The following is an 18,009-nucleotide window of genomic DNA, read 5'->3' as shown; positions in this document are numbered from 1 at the left end:
AATGCAGATGGCCCACCTGACCCCAGCTCTTCTGTACAGGAATCTCTGCTTGTGTTCTTTCTTCATTTCCTCGCCGCCCTAGTCAGGCCAAGGCACCAACCTGGCGGTGGGGGCTGCGAGGAGTGGCGCCTGAGTCAGACATTGATGGACCATCAGAAACTCGCCATCAGTCTGGCAAGGGGAGAAGCACATAAATAAAGACAAAGGAAGGACTAAAAATAGAGAGGGGAGCACGATTGTAAACATCAGAGTGAAAATGGGACAAGAAGCATCTAGAGATCTGTAGGTAGATGCTAGCACTCTCAAATTTTATGTACGTTCATGGAGATTTTAAGGAACTACGGAAGTAGGGTAAAAGCATCGTAGCTTCATCATTTTAGACTACTCTCAAGACATATATTTGCCTTTGGTTTCCTGAAGGATGGGCAGTCAGTTTGGCTGCTTGAGAGGAAATGGGAGAAGGATTGAGGAATAGATCTATAACCAAAGGACCAAGTGCATTCCTATTTTTTCTTTGTGTTTGTAGAGTCTTGTAAGTGATTCCTTAGACTCCTGTGGTTTCCTCACAGGAGGGCAAGTTCTGTGAAATTGGATCCCTGGGGAGCCCAGCTTCTAGACACTTCTAGACATTGCCCCTTGGACTGTGAAGGGACTGGCAACCAATTACATTACTCTTTGCAAGTTTACCAACTAATTAACATAGCTGCCTTAAGAGTAAGGGGGAAAATTGCTCAACAAGGAGGAAGTGTTCCTTGTTGCTGAAATTCACCCTTCCAGGAAAAATTTTACCTATTTTTGTGGCCCAACTCCTTCCAGACCTCAGCAGTGGTGCCCTTGGATGTGACCTTGCAGTGAATGCCCTTTTGGGTGGGGACTTTTTGGCTGAAGCATGCAGACCACTGTCTTGGTGGGCTGGGCAGCTTGCTGTGGCCCAGTTCTTAAAAGCAGCCCTAAGGTGCATTGAAGGGGGAGATCTTACTGGTTTTCAGGTTTTTTATAGTTTCTGAGCTCAAATAACCCTGGGCCAGAGATAGCATGTTTTGTTTCTCTCTCTTCAGTAGGGTGCCAAACATTGCAGTGAACCACCCCAAAACTAACTGAAGACCCATCGTGAACATCTAAGAAGTAGAAATGGGGGAGGTGTGGGGAGCGGAGGAATCCCTGAGTGAATGTGTACCTGTTGACTTGTCAAATCAAGGACCAATGCCTCTTTCCCATGAGAATGGCAAAGTTCTTATCACCTGTGAGTGAGGCTCAGAGACATGGCACAACCTTCCTTGGGTCTGAGTATGAATGTGAGCAGCAAGCCACAGGTACTAGTGTTTACAAATGATTGACCAGTGTGTGCAAAAGCTAGCAACTGCAGCTCCCTCCTTATCAGAACAGTACAAGGATGGAGTCGTGTGAGGGATGCTCTGAGTGCTTGTGAGAAAACAAGTCTTGTGACCTCAGTTTCTTCAAAACACAGACTTGTTCTCTGAATGTGTTTTCATGCTTCTCCCATATCAGATATAGTGACTAAGAGAGAGTTGATTCCAGCTGTCGTTATTCATATGCCTCTATGAAAAAACAGCTTTTTGCCATGTTCGTCTTGTCCTTGTGATTGAACACCTTACTCGTGTGATTCGTCTTAACCCTCAGAGTATAAATTGCCTGATGCCCTGAATAAAATTAGCTATTGTATGAGACTTTAGTCCACCTCATTTCTGCACACCTCCCCCCAGGTTCAAACCACCAACTAGAGTGGTAAACACCTCCTCCAAAGTGTTTACAATACCTAGAGAGGCATCCTAAGAGACTAGCTAACTTCTCTCTGTGCTACGAATAATCAACACGCTGAGGTTTGGATTGCTGTGGTAGTTGGTGCATCTCCATCAGAGTGCACATAGGCCAGCTGACCCCAGCTTTTCTATACGCATGTCTGTCTATCTTTTCTTCATTTCCTAACCACCCCTAATCAAGTCAAGTCCCAGCTGTGTGGGTCAAGATGGTGTTTGTTTTTCTGTATTCGGCTTATTTCACTTAGCACAAACACTTTCAGTTCCGTCCTTTTTAAGACTGAATAAAATTCCATTGTGTATATGTATCTCATATTTTATCTATTCATCTGCTAATGGACATCTATGCCAGTTCCATTTCCTAGGTTTTGTGACTATTAGAACAATAAACATGGATGTGCAAGTCTGTCTGTGGTATGTCAACTTAGAGTCATTTCAGCCTATGCCCAGGAACTAGGTCATATGGTAGATCGATTTTTAGGTTTTGAAAAATCTTCATAGGAATTTCCATGTTATCTACAGCAGTTTACACTCCCAGCAGTGGAGCTCCTTTCTCCCATATCCTCGCCAGCATTTGTTTGCTTTCATGATGATAGACATTCGGATTAGGGTGAAATGGAATCTCAAAGTAATTTGAATTTGCATTCCCTTGATGGCAAAGGATGATGACCACTTTTTCAAGTTTGTTTTTGTTGCTATTGTTCTTATGTAGGTCTCAGGTTCCCTCTAACTCACTATGTGCCTGAGAATGACTTTGAACTCCTGATCCTCATGCCTCCACATCCCAAGTGCAGGGATTACAGGCTTATGCCACCCTATCTTATTTTCAAGTATTTATTGGCTGTTTATACGTCTTCTTTTGAGAACTGTTAAGCTCATTGGTCCATTTATAGATTGGATGTTGGCATTTAATTTTTGTGGTTCTTTACATGATTTAGATAGTAATCCTCTGTCCGAATTCATATAATATATATTATACATATATATTTATATGTATATTACATATTCTGTCTCATTCTGTGGTTGTTTCTTCACTCTGGCCATTGTTTTCTCCTTTGTGCAGAAGCCTTAAAATCCAGTTTCAAGAGACCACATACTACATTTATATAACTTTTTAGTATTTTGTTTTTCTAAACAGAGTCTCATGGATCCCAGGCAGAACTTGAACTCAATATGTAACCTAGGCTGGCCTTGAACTCCCCTGCCTCAGAATCTCAAGTACTAGGATGACAAGTATGTGTTATCATGCTCAGTTTATATAACTTTTATGAAATAAAAATATTATGAAGATGCAAAACAAGTTAGTGGGTGTCGCTAGGAGTCAGGGACAGTAACAGGAACATCTGGCATGTCTATAAATGGATGAGAAAAAGGAGACCCTTGTGATGTTGAAATAGTACATCTTAATTTGTAATAGGAGTCTTTACATAATAAGAGGATATAGAACTATAAGCGTGTATCATACCACTGCCAACTTCCTCATTTTAATATTGTACTAAAGTTACAATAATAATTCATGGAACCCTCTGAGCTGTCTTGACTGTTTTCTGTAAATCAATTGTTATTTCAATTTTTTAAGTTTTTAAAAGTTATATTAATTTGAAAAGCGATGTCAAATAAAATGTAAGCTTTCTTGTACTATACAAAAGATATTTTATGAGCCTAGTTATCAGTTTTCATTGTACTGTAGATGTTCAGAAGAGCTCAAGTTTTTTCCTCTTTCACAATACAACTGAGGTATTTTTAAATCGGGCTAGAACAAAATATATGTGTACCCCAAGTAAAACCTCAAAATGGTACACCCTGCTTTCCTGCCCTGCCACTTTTAGTGTCAGGAACTGAATCTAAGGTCTCATACATGTTAACCAAATGCTCTTTCCACTGAACCTCTGTCGCTATTAAAACCAGTGTAAGATTTAGAGATATATTTTACATGTGATAATAGTCACATTTTTATGTGCTCACATATGTTAACACATGCCACACACTACCACTGAACCATTGTTGCTAAAATTCCTTCCCAGGGTGAGACATAAGCAATGTCTACCCTTTCTCCTAAATTCCTGATGACAAACCAAGACACAATCCTACCAAAAGTCACTACGGGGAACCAATGAGTTTATTGGACTTCCTTACAGAGCATAGGTAAGGAGTTACGTACAGGGGTTTGGGTGTCCCTTTCCCCAGCAGGGATGAGAGCTTTTCTCCAGCCACATAGATGGAGCCGTCATCTAGTCCCTTCGCAGTTTTCCATCTTCCAGGCATGCGCAATTAAGGTAGCATTTCATACAACAGGTAGGAAGCAGGATAGTGGGAATCTCATGGCCCTCTCTGTCCTCCCTGTCCCTCTCTGTTGGGGTGTAAACCATCAGCAACCACAGCTGGGGTGGTCTTTCTCAAAGAGCTACAGCTGAATGCCCTAAGATGGCAGTTGCTTCACTCAGAGAACAGTCACTCACAGCAAACACACACTCTCAAAAAAGGACCACCACTCCAAAATGTTTCCTAGTGCCCCTCACTGATAAATCTCGCCTTTATCTCCTCTTTTTCTGTCTCCATAATTTTGTCTTTTCTAGAATTTCCTGAGTAGGGTCATTTGAGTTTGTTTTTTGTTGTTGTTGGTGGTGGTGGTTTTTGTTTTTGTTTTTGTTTTTTGTTTTTTTTTTTTTGCTTAGCATAACACCTTTGAGAATTCTTCAAGTCGCTGTGTATATCACTAGTTTATACTATTTGTGGGCGTGCTGTATTGATACATACTTATTTGTTTATTCCTTGTTCATATGTTTGAACTCTTGCCAGGTTTCAGCAGTTATGAAAAGAAGCTTCTGTAATTATTGAGAACTAGGGTTGTTGGACTGTTTGGGGGTTTGCTTTCCCCACCTTGGTAATATAAGCATTAAACCCAGGATATAGTGCATGCTAGGCACCAACTACTGTCTCTAGCTGCTCCCTCATCCCCAGGTATAGGGTTTTGTATGGACACAAATATTAACAGTAATATTTCACTGGAACATGTTAAAAGCATGACTGACTTCACAAGAAATTGTCAAGCAGAGTGTGAGATTTCCAGATCCTAGACATCCTTCCAGTACTAGGTATTACCATCTCTTAAGTAGTCTTCTTTGTAGATGTGTAAGGGATGTCTCATTGTGATGTTTCCTATGCATTTGTTTGGTTGGTTTTGGTGTTCTGAGACAAGGTCTTACCATGTGTCCCAGTCTGGCTTTAAATTCTTAATCTTTGAATTCCTACCTCAGCCTTCCAAGTTCTAGGATTACAGGTATGTGCCAGCCAATTCCTGACTCTCATTGTAATTTTAGTATGCACTTATCAAATGATTAAAGATATTTATCAACTTCTTATGTGCTTCTTTGATAATCAGTGTGTGTGTGTGTGTGTGTGTGTGTGTGTGTGTGTGTGTGTGATTCATGTTCAAGTCTTTTATCTGGTTAAATTGAAGTATTTGCATTCTTGTTGAGTTGTGATAATCAGCTCAGACTTCTCTGCTGGGTGTATCTTTTACCAGATATATATGTTGCAGTCTGTTATCTGCATTTTTGTTTTCATAACTTTTAATATTTATTTTGCATATGTGTGATGTGTGTATATGTTTGTGTGTAAAGTTATGCAGAGGTCTCTGTCCTCACCTTCCACCTTGTTTAAGGCAGGGTCTCTCTTGTGGTTTATGGCTATGCTGCATACTCCAAGCTCGCTGGCCCATGAGCTTCAGGGGGCTCTCCTGTCCCCCCCCCCCAGTATTGTAGGAGTACTAGAATTACAGGCGCACGGCACGATGTCCATTTCTTAACGTGGGTTCTGGGAATTCAAGTCATCAGACTTGTGCAGCAAATGTTTTTCCTGGCTGAGCCATGTCTCTGGACCTCATAACTATTTCTTTTTCCTTAAAGCATGGAAGTTTTAAGCTGAATGTGGTGATCCAAATCTGTAATCCCATGTTGCTAAATTTCCTTCCCTGGAAGAGAAATAAACAATGTCTATCCCTTTTCCGAAGGTCCCACTGACAAACCGAGTCCACCGAAGTTCACCCCGGCGGAACAAACAAGTTGATTAGGCTTACTTCAGAGCAGTGACTGAAGGATTAGACAGGAGCATAGGTGACCTTAAAGTGGCCACACTGAAGGCTGTACCTAGCAGGGATGATGGCCTCCTAGGGGCTGTGTAGGTAAACCCCCCTCCTTTTATCTTCTCTCACCTATGTCCTCTAGCTCCTCCTTCAAGACCAAGGACAATCAGGGAAGAAGTGTATATACAACTAGTTGGGAGAGGTGGCTAGTTGGAGGCCAGGCAAACATCAGATCTTGGTTGGTTGTTCTAAGCAGGAATCTTAAGTTTTGGTTAAGTCTAGTGCAACAATGTTTCACTTATGGGCCATAGTTCATATGAGCATTCTATGAGACCTTTGTTTAAATGAAAATTAAAAAGATTTTCTCCTATATTTTCTCCTGGAAGTTTTATACTTCTACATTTAAGTCTAAGGTCAGAGTTCCGCTGATTTTTATGTACAGTATAGCTCTTCACATTTCCAAAGCTCTCTTCTATATCTGATTACATCTTATCATTATTTTCTTTGAAAACATTTTGAGGGCTGAGCTGGTTCTATGGCTGAGTGGTAGAACACTTCCCTAGCACGTATGAGTCCTTGTGTTCTGTCCCCCAACACTGCTAAGGGAAAGGGGGGCACTTTGAGAAAAGCACAAGAATTTTAATCCGCACCCCACAAGTGGGAAATTTGATTAGCAAAGCTTCGTGTGATTTCCCAAGGTCCCACATATCATAATGGGTGAAACTGAAACGCATGTCCAGATCCCCGGCTGTCCTGGGCCAGGAGTTTAGAAGCTGGGCAGCTAGAACTCAGAACACCAGCCTAGCAAAGTGAAGACGATTCCTGAGAACAGTTTCTCTTCGGCGCTGAAGTAAGAGGCCCAGGCAGGCACAGGCAATTGAGTGGCCCTTCCTTCTGGCCCACTTGGGGTTGTTCACTTGAAAAGAGAAAGAAACTGGCCCAGCGCCTTTGCTCAGGTGACACTCGTTGAATGCTTTTTGATGATGATGATGATGAAGTCTTGGAATGAGTTCAGAGGAGGACTCTGAAAATAATTACAGAGTTACAAAAGTAAATTAAAGCTGAAAAGAAAAGTTTAAAGGAACTAAGATTATTTAACCTAGAAGAGAGAGGCTCAAGATGAAACCTGATAACAGCTTTTAAACAAACAAAAAACTTGGGCGCTCCTTCTGAGAGCTAAGCAAGGGGAAATGGGCTGGAAGAATGTGAGTAAAAGGGGTGAGGGCTGTTACAGGCACGACAGACAGCTCTGGAAATAAGATCAACTCCTTGTGAGTTTGGAGGTCAGAGATTTGCCAGACGTGGGCTTCGGTGATGGGTGGCAGCATGTGGCTTCTTCGCCTGTCTTGCATAGAGTCCCTGGAAATCTTCAGATGGCCCCTGAAATCTGTTCTATATTCTAGCACAATTCCGGGAGGCATTTTTGGCTGTGATCTTCCCTGCTCCTTAATCGTCACATTTAGATTTGTTTCCCAAGGACTGAAACAATCCTGACCCAACCCTAAAGCTTACTCTAGCTCTCCTCACCCCTGAATTCAAGCATCTCAATTCCTAGAAGTGCATATCTGGCCTAGTATCCCTGCCTTCTGTTGCAGAATTGACTAGTCCAAATCCAGCACCCACATTTCAAATCTGTTTCATATCTCATCTTTTTTTGCATACCACTCGGAATATCAGCGTCACCTTGGAAAGGCCAGAGAAGACCTGAGGTGGCGGCGGCAGCATTAGACATCACAGTAACGCCAGTGTCTCTGTGCTCCTTTTCTCTACAGCATGGGTTGCAGCCCTCGCCATGGGCATGATCTTCTTCTGTTCTCCCATTGTGAGTATATTCACTGACCGTTTGGGTTGCCGGATCACAGCCACCACCGGGGCTGCTGTGGCTTTCATTGGCCTCCACACCAGTTCCTTCACCAGGTAAGGCCTGGAGTTGCTGGATACTTTTTCAAGGGTGAGAATTGGCTTCTTTCTTGGGACTTTAGCTAGGAACATTATTCTCATTGTAGAATCCCCTGTGGCTCTGTCCTTGTAGAGTCCTCAAAGGCCTTCCTTCCAGGACTCAGGATCCACTGCAACTCACTTTATGTGGAGTCTGAAGGATACATTTGCCAGGAGTACCCACCCCCTAAAAGACCCAAAGTTCCAAAATATTGTGAGGAACCTAAGCCTGGTAGTTCACAGAGCAGTTTCAAGTCCTGCTTTGACCACTGAATAGCGATGGAGTAATTGAAGAGTATCCTTCCCCAGTCTGGACCTCACTTTCTATATCTTTCAGAGACCACTCGGTTGCTTCAGATCTCTCCAAGCTCCCCACTAATGTGGCACACACCTCACATCCCTGCCTTTCCACCCAGAACTGAACTCCTTAAGTGAGCTAATGTGAAGCCCTAGCATTCCCGACTCACTCGTCAGCTGAAAAACAGATACTCTGAGCACACAGCTGGTTAGCATGTCTGGCCCTGTTCTGGGTGGCTCGGGCTCTGGAAAGATGGGTGGATGACACAGATAGGGATTCTCATGTCTCAGGCATGGGAAGGATTTTTAGCAACATCCTCCCACTAAAGTACAGCTCCAAATCCCAGCCACCCAGATGAAACTCAAGTCCTAGATTCGTCGGTCACACTCGTAGAACTTGTTCGTGCTAGGTGAGAAGGCTCCATCCACATAGATTTCTGCCTTCTCTCCTGTCAGCCCTGCACAAGCATGTGTACAGAGGAGGCGAGGGTAAAACCCCTATCCTACAGCAAGAGAAGTATGAGATACCCAAATAAGTTGAAGTACTTCACAAGCTGTGGTACCCCCTACTTCCGGTCTGCCCGGGTCGATGTAAGAGCATAATGACCTGGACCCACAAATATGGCCACAATGACAGGTGTGGAATGGAGAGTGAGCTAACTTGAAAGAGACTTGCTTTCTGAGTATGACTCCCAAGAGAAAACCATGGCTCTCTGGGCTTAAGTTTCCATCCACAGTGGAGAATGAGACTCATGTTCTGTCTCAGCTGGGCCCTATGGGAGTGAGCCAACTGTCTTAATGACTTGAGCATTTCCGGCTGCCCAGACTACCCTCCAGCAAAGCTTAGATTTGGCATGCAGTGTGGTGTGTTGGTTCCGACCCATCCAACTAGGACAAGGGAGAGGAGGAACCCATATCCTGCCTAGAACCTTCTCGGCCCTCTCAAGACAACAGCTCTAAACTTTCTGAGGACCCTTGTGGTGGTCAGCCTCATTAGCCCCACCCCCAGAAAGCTGGTACCAGATTCTTGTGAAGGCTAGGCCTCTGAAGTATCTCTAATCTCAATGCTACATAGCAGAGGCTTGTTTCTTGAGACAGAGCACAGCAAAGTGTAAACAAATTAGTACCATAAGGATCTCATTTCCTCTGCAGCCCACATGGGCTGGGGCATGGGGTGGGGGAATGCACTTAGATGTGTTTTTTTCTCCTGGTACTCTTATCTCAGCCCACTGGAGGAGGCATTTTTCTCTCTAGCCCATGGCCCCCTATTCTGTTTGCTCTTTCTTGTAAGACCATTTTCAGAGCCAGAAACTCTGGATGGTTTAATGTCCAGGGAGAACAACATGATTCTTCTTGTGGCTAGAACTTCAAGTCATTCTTCCCATTGCCTCACATCAGAGCTCTGAGTCCTTTTGGATGACTGGCACAGGGCACAGCAAGGCAGCCCTGAGGGGCCTTTAGCAGGCCCAATTCAAGGGTCTCCCATCCTGGAGGCCAGTTGGAAACACTCACCACACAGTACCCTGAACAGAACCCCATGTTTTTTCCCAAGATCCCTTTCCTCAAGACTAATGGATGACTCCTTTGGATAAGGGCCCAGCCCAGCCAATCCCATAGGATACCTACAATCTAAGGGGAGAAGACCCCAAGGAGTCTGACAGAAAAACAGCAGTCAACTTAGCTACAAGTTCAAAGTAGAGACAACCCCCTATTTAGTTAACAAACCCCCTACTCATGGCCAGTGACTATGAGCAGATGGGAGGCCAAAATAATGATAGTTTTCTTGGAATCAAGGGGCCACTGGCAGTGAGTATAAAAGCTGGGTCTGTGTCTGAAGAACAAGAAGAGTATTGGTTCATTTAATGGTCAGATAAGAACTATTGCAAAATATACAGAAGCATCCAAAAGAAAACAACTGTTCACTATATTGGACCAGTATTATGTGAGGGTAGATGCCAGCCAAATTGACCTGCTCATGGCCTTTCCCCTTCTCACATTTTACCTTCTGTTACAGACACTTGTGGCAGAGCAGGGCCCATGAGTTTTAAGCAACAGCCTTTTCAGTCAGGCCCATAACTTGAGGCTTCACTTCTCTGTCAATCAAGCAGGCTACTTACTCAAAGGGAACTAATCCATGTTCCATGCAGCAACAGAGACAGAATTCTGAAAATTAAAGGGACTTCCTAACTCACAGTTCCTATAGACATTACCTGGAGCTCGAGATAAAAGCCTTGGGCTATCTGGACCTTGGGCAAGGATGCAGAGAATGGAAGTTCTCCTGAGATAATTGACCAGCCTTTGAAATATTAAGGGTCCTGAGAATAATGACACACCAAAGAATCCTAAAGAACAGTGCAACCTTCCAAGACCAGAATCTTGGCTCCTTGCAAGCCTTTGTTGTTACTTGGGATAAAACTTTGGTCCCCCAATCTACTCATAGTGTCTAGGTAGGAAGTAAGGGGAAACTATTCTCCTGAAGGCACAGACTGACTCCTGTAGCTCCTCCCCTGACCTCTGCAAAGGCCAATTCTGCTTTTCTTTGTTTTTCTTTTTGCTTAATCTTCTTTCATTGGTTGCTATAATCACACAGATCTGGATTAAAGTCCAATCTTTTTAGAAAAAAAATAAGACAGAGTCTTGCTGTGTAGACCAGGCTGCCCTTGAACACCTGATAAACTTGTCTTAGGCTCCTGAGTACTGGGATTACAGGTGCATGCCACATATGTGTCCCAAGGCCACATATGCTTTTTTATAAGTGCCTGAACAAGGCACATGTTATTCTTGATCAAGAGGGTGCATTCGGAAGAGCTGGCATACATCAACAGAACATGCACTTGGTTTCCAGTCTAACTTAGGTGGTAACTATGTCTTTTCCTCATTGGCTGGGGTCTGGTCTCACAGTCTTACTCAGTTGGCTAGTCTTAAAAACTGCAGTGGTGGTGCACTTGGGAGGCAGAGGAAGGCAGATCTCTGAGTTCGAGGCCAGCCTGGTCTAGAGAGTGAGTTCCAGGACATCCAGGACTACACAAAGAAACTCTGTCTTTAAAAAAAGAAGAAAGAAAAAAATAGAAGACGAAGAACCTTTTTTAAAATCTAGAGTTACTTTAGGCAAATTCCCTCTCAGGGCCTCTGCATCCCCATCTGCAAAGTGGGGTTCAGAGGTTCCCTATCTGCTCTGCAGATTGGTAGCAAATAGGGCTGTGGGTGAAGCTGGAGGAATGGAGGCTGGCAAGGACACAAGACGGAGGCAGGTAAATTGCTTCCAGGCTACTGAGGATAGCTCTTGCTGTTTCTCCCACAGCTCCCTAAGCCTGCGCTACTTCACCTACGGGATTCTCTTCGGTTGCGGCTGCTCCTTCGCCTTTCAACCATCACTCGTCATCCTGGGCCACTACTTTCAACGTCGCCTAGGTCTCGCCAATGGCGTGGTGTCCGCAGGAAGTAGCATTTTCTCCATGTCATTCCCCTTACTCATAAAAATGCTGGGGGATAAAATCAAGCTGGCCCAAACCTTCCAGGTGCTGAGCACCTTCATGTTTCTCCTTACGCTGCTCTCACTCACCTACCGACCCCTCCTGCCCAGCTCCCAGGACACCCCCAGCAAGAGAGGTCCCCACACCCTGCGACAGCGCTTTGTGGCTCAGTTCAGGAAGTACTTCAACATGCGTGTGTTCCGCCAACGCACCTACCGCATCTGGGCCTTTGGGATCGCTGCTGCTGCTCTTGGTTACTTCGTCCCCTATGTGCACCTGGTGAGGAAAAAGCTGACCTCAACCTATATGGAGGCCAAAGGGTGGGGGTGGAAGGACATTGGAAGGGCAGAGCTTTGGGGGGCGGGGAGACAGAGCTAAGCATGGTAGCTCAGGCCTGTAGACTCAGCAATTGGGAGACTAAGGTAGGGGGATTGCTGTGAGTTTGATGCCAGCCTAGGCTACATACACAGCAAGACACTTTCTCAAAACAAATAAACAGAAAAAGAACAAAGACTAAAGAAACAAAACAGTGATTGGCGATTGGCAGAGAAGTAAAGAGCACGGTTCAAAGAGAGCCTCAGTGGGAAATGAGGGTAGTTCCTTAAGGGCAAGGCCCATGATCCATAGCTTCTCCCATGATAACAGTTCCGATAGAAACCAGGCCTGATCGTGCAGGCCTGAAATCCCAATTACGCAGGAGCCTGGCAAGAGGATTGCAAGTTCCAGGCCTGTCTGCACTACAGTATGAATTCAATCCAGTTATCAACAGTGTGTCTCGAATTTAAAAAAAAAAAAAAAAAAAAAAAAAAAAAAAAAAAAAAAAAAAAAAAAAGCTAAAAAAGAGCTACCGCAGCAAATAAATCAGTGATTGAGTGTTCGCCTAGCTTGCACAGGGTCCTAGTTTCATCCCTAGTACTGAAAACAAAATGTTTAATTGAAGAGATGGGTTTGGGAGGCTAAGCATCACTGAAAGAGTGGCTCAAACGACCCAAGACGTGCTTTGTAAAGACTGTTCTGAGGAATTCTGGTGTCTGTGGTCAAACAATTCTGTTCACGAAAAAGCATGTATGGGAACTCTCTAGTTCCATAGTATGTAGTAATCTCTTTGCTATAGTGACAAATCCTGCAGTTTAAAAGCCCATTCAGCTGTTTAACCAGAACCTACCAAACTTACTTGGCCACAGAACTGCTGGTTGTAGAGAAGTTGTTATTCTACAGAATGTGAGGTTTTGTGTGTCCATGCATGCGCACTAGGGATGGAACACAGGCTCTTGTCCCTACTAAGCATGTGATCTACTACAGAGCTATAATATCCCTAGCCTGTAGACCGTGTGTTTCGTAAAGCACGTTTTGAAAGTGTTGCTTAAGGTGATGGACCTCATCTTCTAGTGACCTGATATTTCGGCCTGTCAGTTTGAAGTCATTGCATGGAGACAGCATAGAAGAACACCTAGGTTTTCTAGGTAGTTTGTCCTGGCAGGGCTTAGAAGTCTTGGACATGCCTGGCCCTGTCAACTGTTTCTCAAAAGTCTAAATTCCAGAGAGTCTAGGATAAGTAGCCTTTGTGATTGCTAGAAGCAGCCAGGGCCCTTTCCCAGGAGCTGGGAGGTACTACTCCAATCGGAGACTTCTGTCCTGGTCCAGGGAAGGGAGTAGTAGAAAACCCTGGGTATTTCTGCATTTAACCAGTCAGTTCACCTTTCTCCTCTTGTTCTGGGGATCCTGGTGTTATGCTTTTCAGACGAAATATGTGGAAGACGAGTTCAAGGAAATCAAGGAGACCTGGGTGCTCTTGGTGTGTATTGGGGCTACCTCAGGCCTCGGACGTCTTGTGTCAGGCCACATCAGTGACTCCATTCCTGGGCTTAAGAAGATATACTTGCAGGTGCGTGTCCACTTGTGCACAACCTATCACAGGTTATCCCTGGGCTCTGCGATAGGCTGTAAGGTGAGCCACTGAAGTTCTCTGGGCCCTAACGTTGCACATGAGAGATACTTAAATTCTCTCTGCCTTGGTTTCCCCTATTCCTCCTTCACTAAAATGGAGCAAAGATTCCGTGAGAGGTGTGTGTATGGAACCTTGCAGAACATATGACAGGTAGTTCTGTATTAATAATAGGCCAGCAAATGAAAATGGAAAAGTCAGGCCACAAGTTAGATGTGTCCCCCAAGCAAGATTTGTTCATGGCTTTCCTATACTATGTTGAGATCTGAAGCACTCTATAGCCCAGTGCCTCTCTCTCCAGGCCCAGGTCCACCACCTTGCAAATTTCCAGAGCTACCTTGTTAGCATCAGGCATTAGCTCTGAAATGCCATCTCTCGTAGAGACAGGCAGATCTCTGTGAGTTCAAGACCAGTTTGATCTACATAGCAAGTCTCAGGACAGCTAGAGCTATGTTGAGATACCCTTTATCAAACAAGCAAACAAACAAACAAACCTGAAATTCCATCGTGGACACCAAAGTCATACCAGAAAAAGCCAAACCTCACTCCTTCTCTCTAGCCCTCACTGTCCTATTTGTGCAGCGAGAATAATTCTCCCCTTTCCTAACTTTGCATAAAATCAAGCATCAAAACAAATAGAGAGAGGGTCCAGTTTAGGCCTCTGAGAGTGATACAGGTTTCTTCCTACTGTGGGCAGTGACCGTCCAAGTATTCTAGTGATATCTTTTTCTGTGGCCTGGGTTCTGTCTGGTTCGAATACAGGCAGTTTTTGTCTCCCTAACAGCAGTAGTACCCTTTCTGGTCTGGCTCATGGTTCTGATCCTGCAACCAAGCTTGCCAGGAGATGCCAGACTGTAATTGCATCTCCTTTACAGTCTTTGGAAGAATAAAAGCAGCCACAGAACGCAAACAATCACAAATTACCCACCAGGAATACGGTGAGTTTGAACTCCCTTCTCTCCTGGGAAAACCCTAAAAGTACTTCTGTGAGGCCCTGACTAATTGTAGTGGGAATTCCGTGGTCATTGGCAGTGCCAAATGAGTTCTCAAATGCCGTCAGGTGTCGTGGATAGGGATATGATTCATCTTTCTGTGGAATTTGATTCTTCTGGTTGCAATAGCTGGTGACTGCTTCCCTGGAGTTATGGGTTGTAGTCCATCCAGGCCAACCTAGCATCACACTGAAGCAGAAACTGAGGGACCAGCTTCTTCCACAGGAGTGGCAGAGCTGCGCTCCTGTGCAGCGTGCTTCTCATATCCTGTTGTCCTAGCTTGCTTTCTACGGATAAGGTAAACACCATACAGAAGCAAACACCATGTATAACCAAAAGCAACTTGGGGAGGAAAGGGTTTGTTTTATGCTACATCTTATATACTCCATCATAACCAGAAGTCAGGGCAGGAACTTGGAAACAGGAACTGAAATAAAGACCATGGAAGAATGCTGCTAACTGGCTTGCTCAGCCTGCTTTATTATAGAACCAAGAATCATCTGCCCAGATATGACACTACACACAGTGGCCTGAACCCTTCTACATCAATCATCAATTAATAAAGTGTCTCATAGTCAGCAGGGTAGAGGTGGCTCACGACTTTATTCCCAGCACTCAGAAGGCAGAGGCAGGTGAGTCTCTCAGTTTGAGGCCAGCCTGGTCTACAGAGCGAGTTCCAGGACAGCCAGAGCTGTTACACAGAGAAACCCTGTCTTAAACAGCCCTCCCAAAGAAATGTCCCATGGGCTTGCCTAAAAGCCAGTCTGATGAGAACGTTTTCTCACTTGAGGTTCCCTCTTCTTTAGATAACCCTAGCTTGTGTCAAGTTAAAAAAAAAAAACCTAACTAGCACACCTGTATTTCTCTAAATTATGGATAGCAGGCCCAAGTCTGAGAGATAAATGAACTGGCCAAGGTCAAACGAAGGGTTTATGACTAGGATAAACAAATTATGAAATGCTTAATTCCAGTGCAAAGATCAGCAAGTGCTTTATCTGAGTGCCTTTTGGATAGGAGAATATGTGCTCTCCCAGCCCCTTTCACATGTGCCCCACCATGGGCCCTCCCTGCCAGTGTTAGCAGCTTCAAGATGCCAGAGAGAGCAGAAAATAAGACAAGCTGGCACTGAGCCAGAGCGTTCTTGTTCACTGAGGCAGCAGCCCCTGCCTGGTGCTGTAGCCCACATGCGCCTCTCAGCATGGTTCCCAGCAGATAGCCAGGCCTAGACTGCTTTTGCTTTCTTATGTGCAGGTAGAGCTCCAAGGGACAAGGAGGCACAGCTAGTTAGGGGCTGAGCTAGGTCGAATCGGGACTTCTGCTAGCTTCCCCCCATTTTCCTTCCTCATACTTGACCCAGTTTCACCACTTAGAATAATATAAAATAACACTAGAATGTAGCTGAGAAATCATCATCACTGTATAGCCTAACTCCCTTGTGTTATGAATTTTGAGAGTGTGGGCCTGGGGCGGGTGTGCTTCAGCCAGTAAACTGATTTCTTTATAAGTATAGGGACCTGAATTTGATCATCAAACCCCATGGGGTTTTTTTTTGGTTTTGGTTTTTAATTTATTTTTTGATTGATTTTATTGAGCTCTACATTTTTCTCTGCTCCCTTCCCTCTCTCTCCCCTCCCCTTCAACCCGCTCCCAAGGTCCCCATGCCCCCAATTTACTCAGGAGATCTTGTCTTTTTCTACTTTCCATGTAGATTAGATCTATGTAAGTCTCTCTTAGTGTCCTCACTGTTGTCTAAGTTCTCTGGGATTGTGATTTGTAGGCTGGTTTTCTTTGCTTTATGTTTAAAAACCACTTATGAGTGAGTACATGTGATACTTGTCTTTCTGGGCAGACGCCATGTTTTTAAAAACTTGACAATAATAAAAGAGGGGACAGCAAGATGGCTCAGTGGGTAGAGGTGTTTGCCACACAAGCCTGACGACCTGAGTTCAATTCTCAGTTCTCAGAGTCAACATAAAGGTGGAAGGAGAGAATCCACACTACAAAGTTGTCCTCTGACCTCCACATGCACACTGTCTCTCTCTCTCTCTCTCTCTCTCTCTCTCTCACACACACACACACACACACACACACACACACACGGTTGTGCTCTCTTGGAATCCCTGGGGAGGGAAGGATAAGAGGGTCTCTGGAGCCTGATAGCCAGCTATTCTAGCTTAATTGTTGAACTTCAGGCCAGAGGGACTCTTTCTCAAAAGAGGTAAACAGTCTTCCTGAGTGAAGCTGACACCTGGAGTTGTCCTCTGGCCTCCACATAAGTGCTGACACATGCACATGCATCTGAATCCACAAATGTACACACACACACACACACACACACACACATACACACACACTTTTTCAAAAAGAAAACTGAGCATTTTAGGACCAAAGCACAAGACAATGAATGAGCTTCTTTCTTTTTAAGTTTTTTAGTTTTTGGTTTTTCAAGGCAGGGTTTCCTCTGTGTAACAGTTCTAGCTGTTCTGGAATTCACTCTGTAGATCGGGCTGACCTTTAACACACAGAGATCTGCGTGCCTCTGCCTCCCGAGTGCTGGGATTAAAGGTGTGCGCCACTGGCTTCTTTTCAGCTTTTCAAGATGCTCCATCCTGAGAACTGGTGACCTCCTTTGCTCTCAGTGTCAGCTTCAGAAATTAGGCATGGGTAAGGAGAGGAGGGCACGAGGCTTCAGATTCTCAAGAGCCACCCTGTAGACCCTGTGGTTCCCTACAGTTAGTCAAACCAACAGCCATGCCAGGCATCTAGCCCCTGGATGACTATTAGAAAGTCTGTTAGAAAGGAAATAGAAACAGCATGCCAAATGACCTCATTTGAGACCATTTTTGAAGCCTGTGCTCCAGTTTGAGGAGGGATTATAAATTTCCAAGCCTTGACTAGGCCTCATGGAGGATAAGAGAGAGCTAGATACAACAGTTAGCAATTTCAGCTAATGGAGATCAGCTAATGGACTTTGTCGTATATAATGATACTAACTTTTAACTGCCATGATCGGCTTGATTGATAGGTGGGTCTGATTTTAGCTCATGATTGCATGTGAGCCTCCTACAGAAGATGGGGTGGCTCAGTTCTTATTGGTAACTTCTATGTAACTACCTCAAAATGGCATGAACCAAGTTCAAAGTCTCCCAGTAAAAACATTCTAAGATGCCATTATCTTCTCCAGAAATCAGCTCCTAACCTAACAAAGCCACTGTCAGCAACAACACAGAAAAGCTGTAGGGCATAAAACAGATTTGACTTGTGTTTCTTCTATGTGTTTCTGGGTATGTTTCCCTGCATATGGTCAATTGTAGGCTTTTGGAAAATCTGCGGGCATCCTAAAGTCTTAGTAAACACATCAGGTCTTAGATCTGGCCCCAAGATGACCTGGCTCAACCAGCTGCAGTGGGCTGGAAATGGGGTGTCCTCTCTATGCCCACAGTCCCAGGCTTCAAAAGTCTGGCTCACAGACACAGATTGCAAATGGCCTTAATTAAAAACC

General features: G+C 44.4%; 1 protein-coding gene across 1 annotated transcript in view; it reads left to right on the top strand.

The window, feature by feature from the left end:
* The window catches only part of Slc16a2 (solute carrier family 16 member 2), a 122,987-nt gene that overhangs the window by 99,426 nt on the left and 5,552 nt on the right, over positions 1-18,009 (top strand). The window contains exons 2-4 of the mRNA XM_038317184.2: positions 7,635-7,779; positions 11,399-11,849; positions 13,312-13,455. Of these exons, the coding sequence (XP_038173112.1) occupies positions 7,635-7,779; positions 11,399-11,849; positions 13,312-13,455 (740 nt within the window). The remainder of the gene's footprint in view (positions 1-7,634; positions 7,780-11,398; positions 11,850-13,311; positions 13,456-18,009) is intronic.

This window comes from Arvicola amphibius, chromosome X (assembly GCF_903992535.2).
Source record: "Arvicola amphibius chromosome X, mArvAmp1.2, whole genome shotgun sequence".
NCBI classification, from domain to species: Eukaryota; Metazoa; Chordata; class Mammalia; order Rodentia; family Cricetidae; genus Arvicola; species Arvicola amphibius.
Note: the sequence above shows the minus strand (reverse complement) of the source record. Positions and strands in the feature narration are given on the sequence as shown.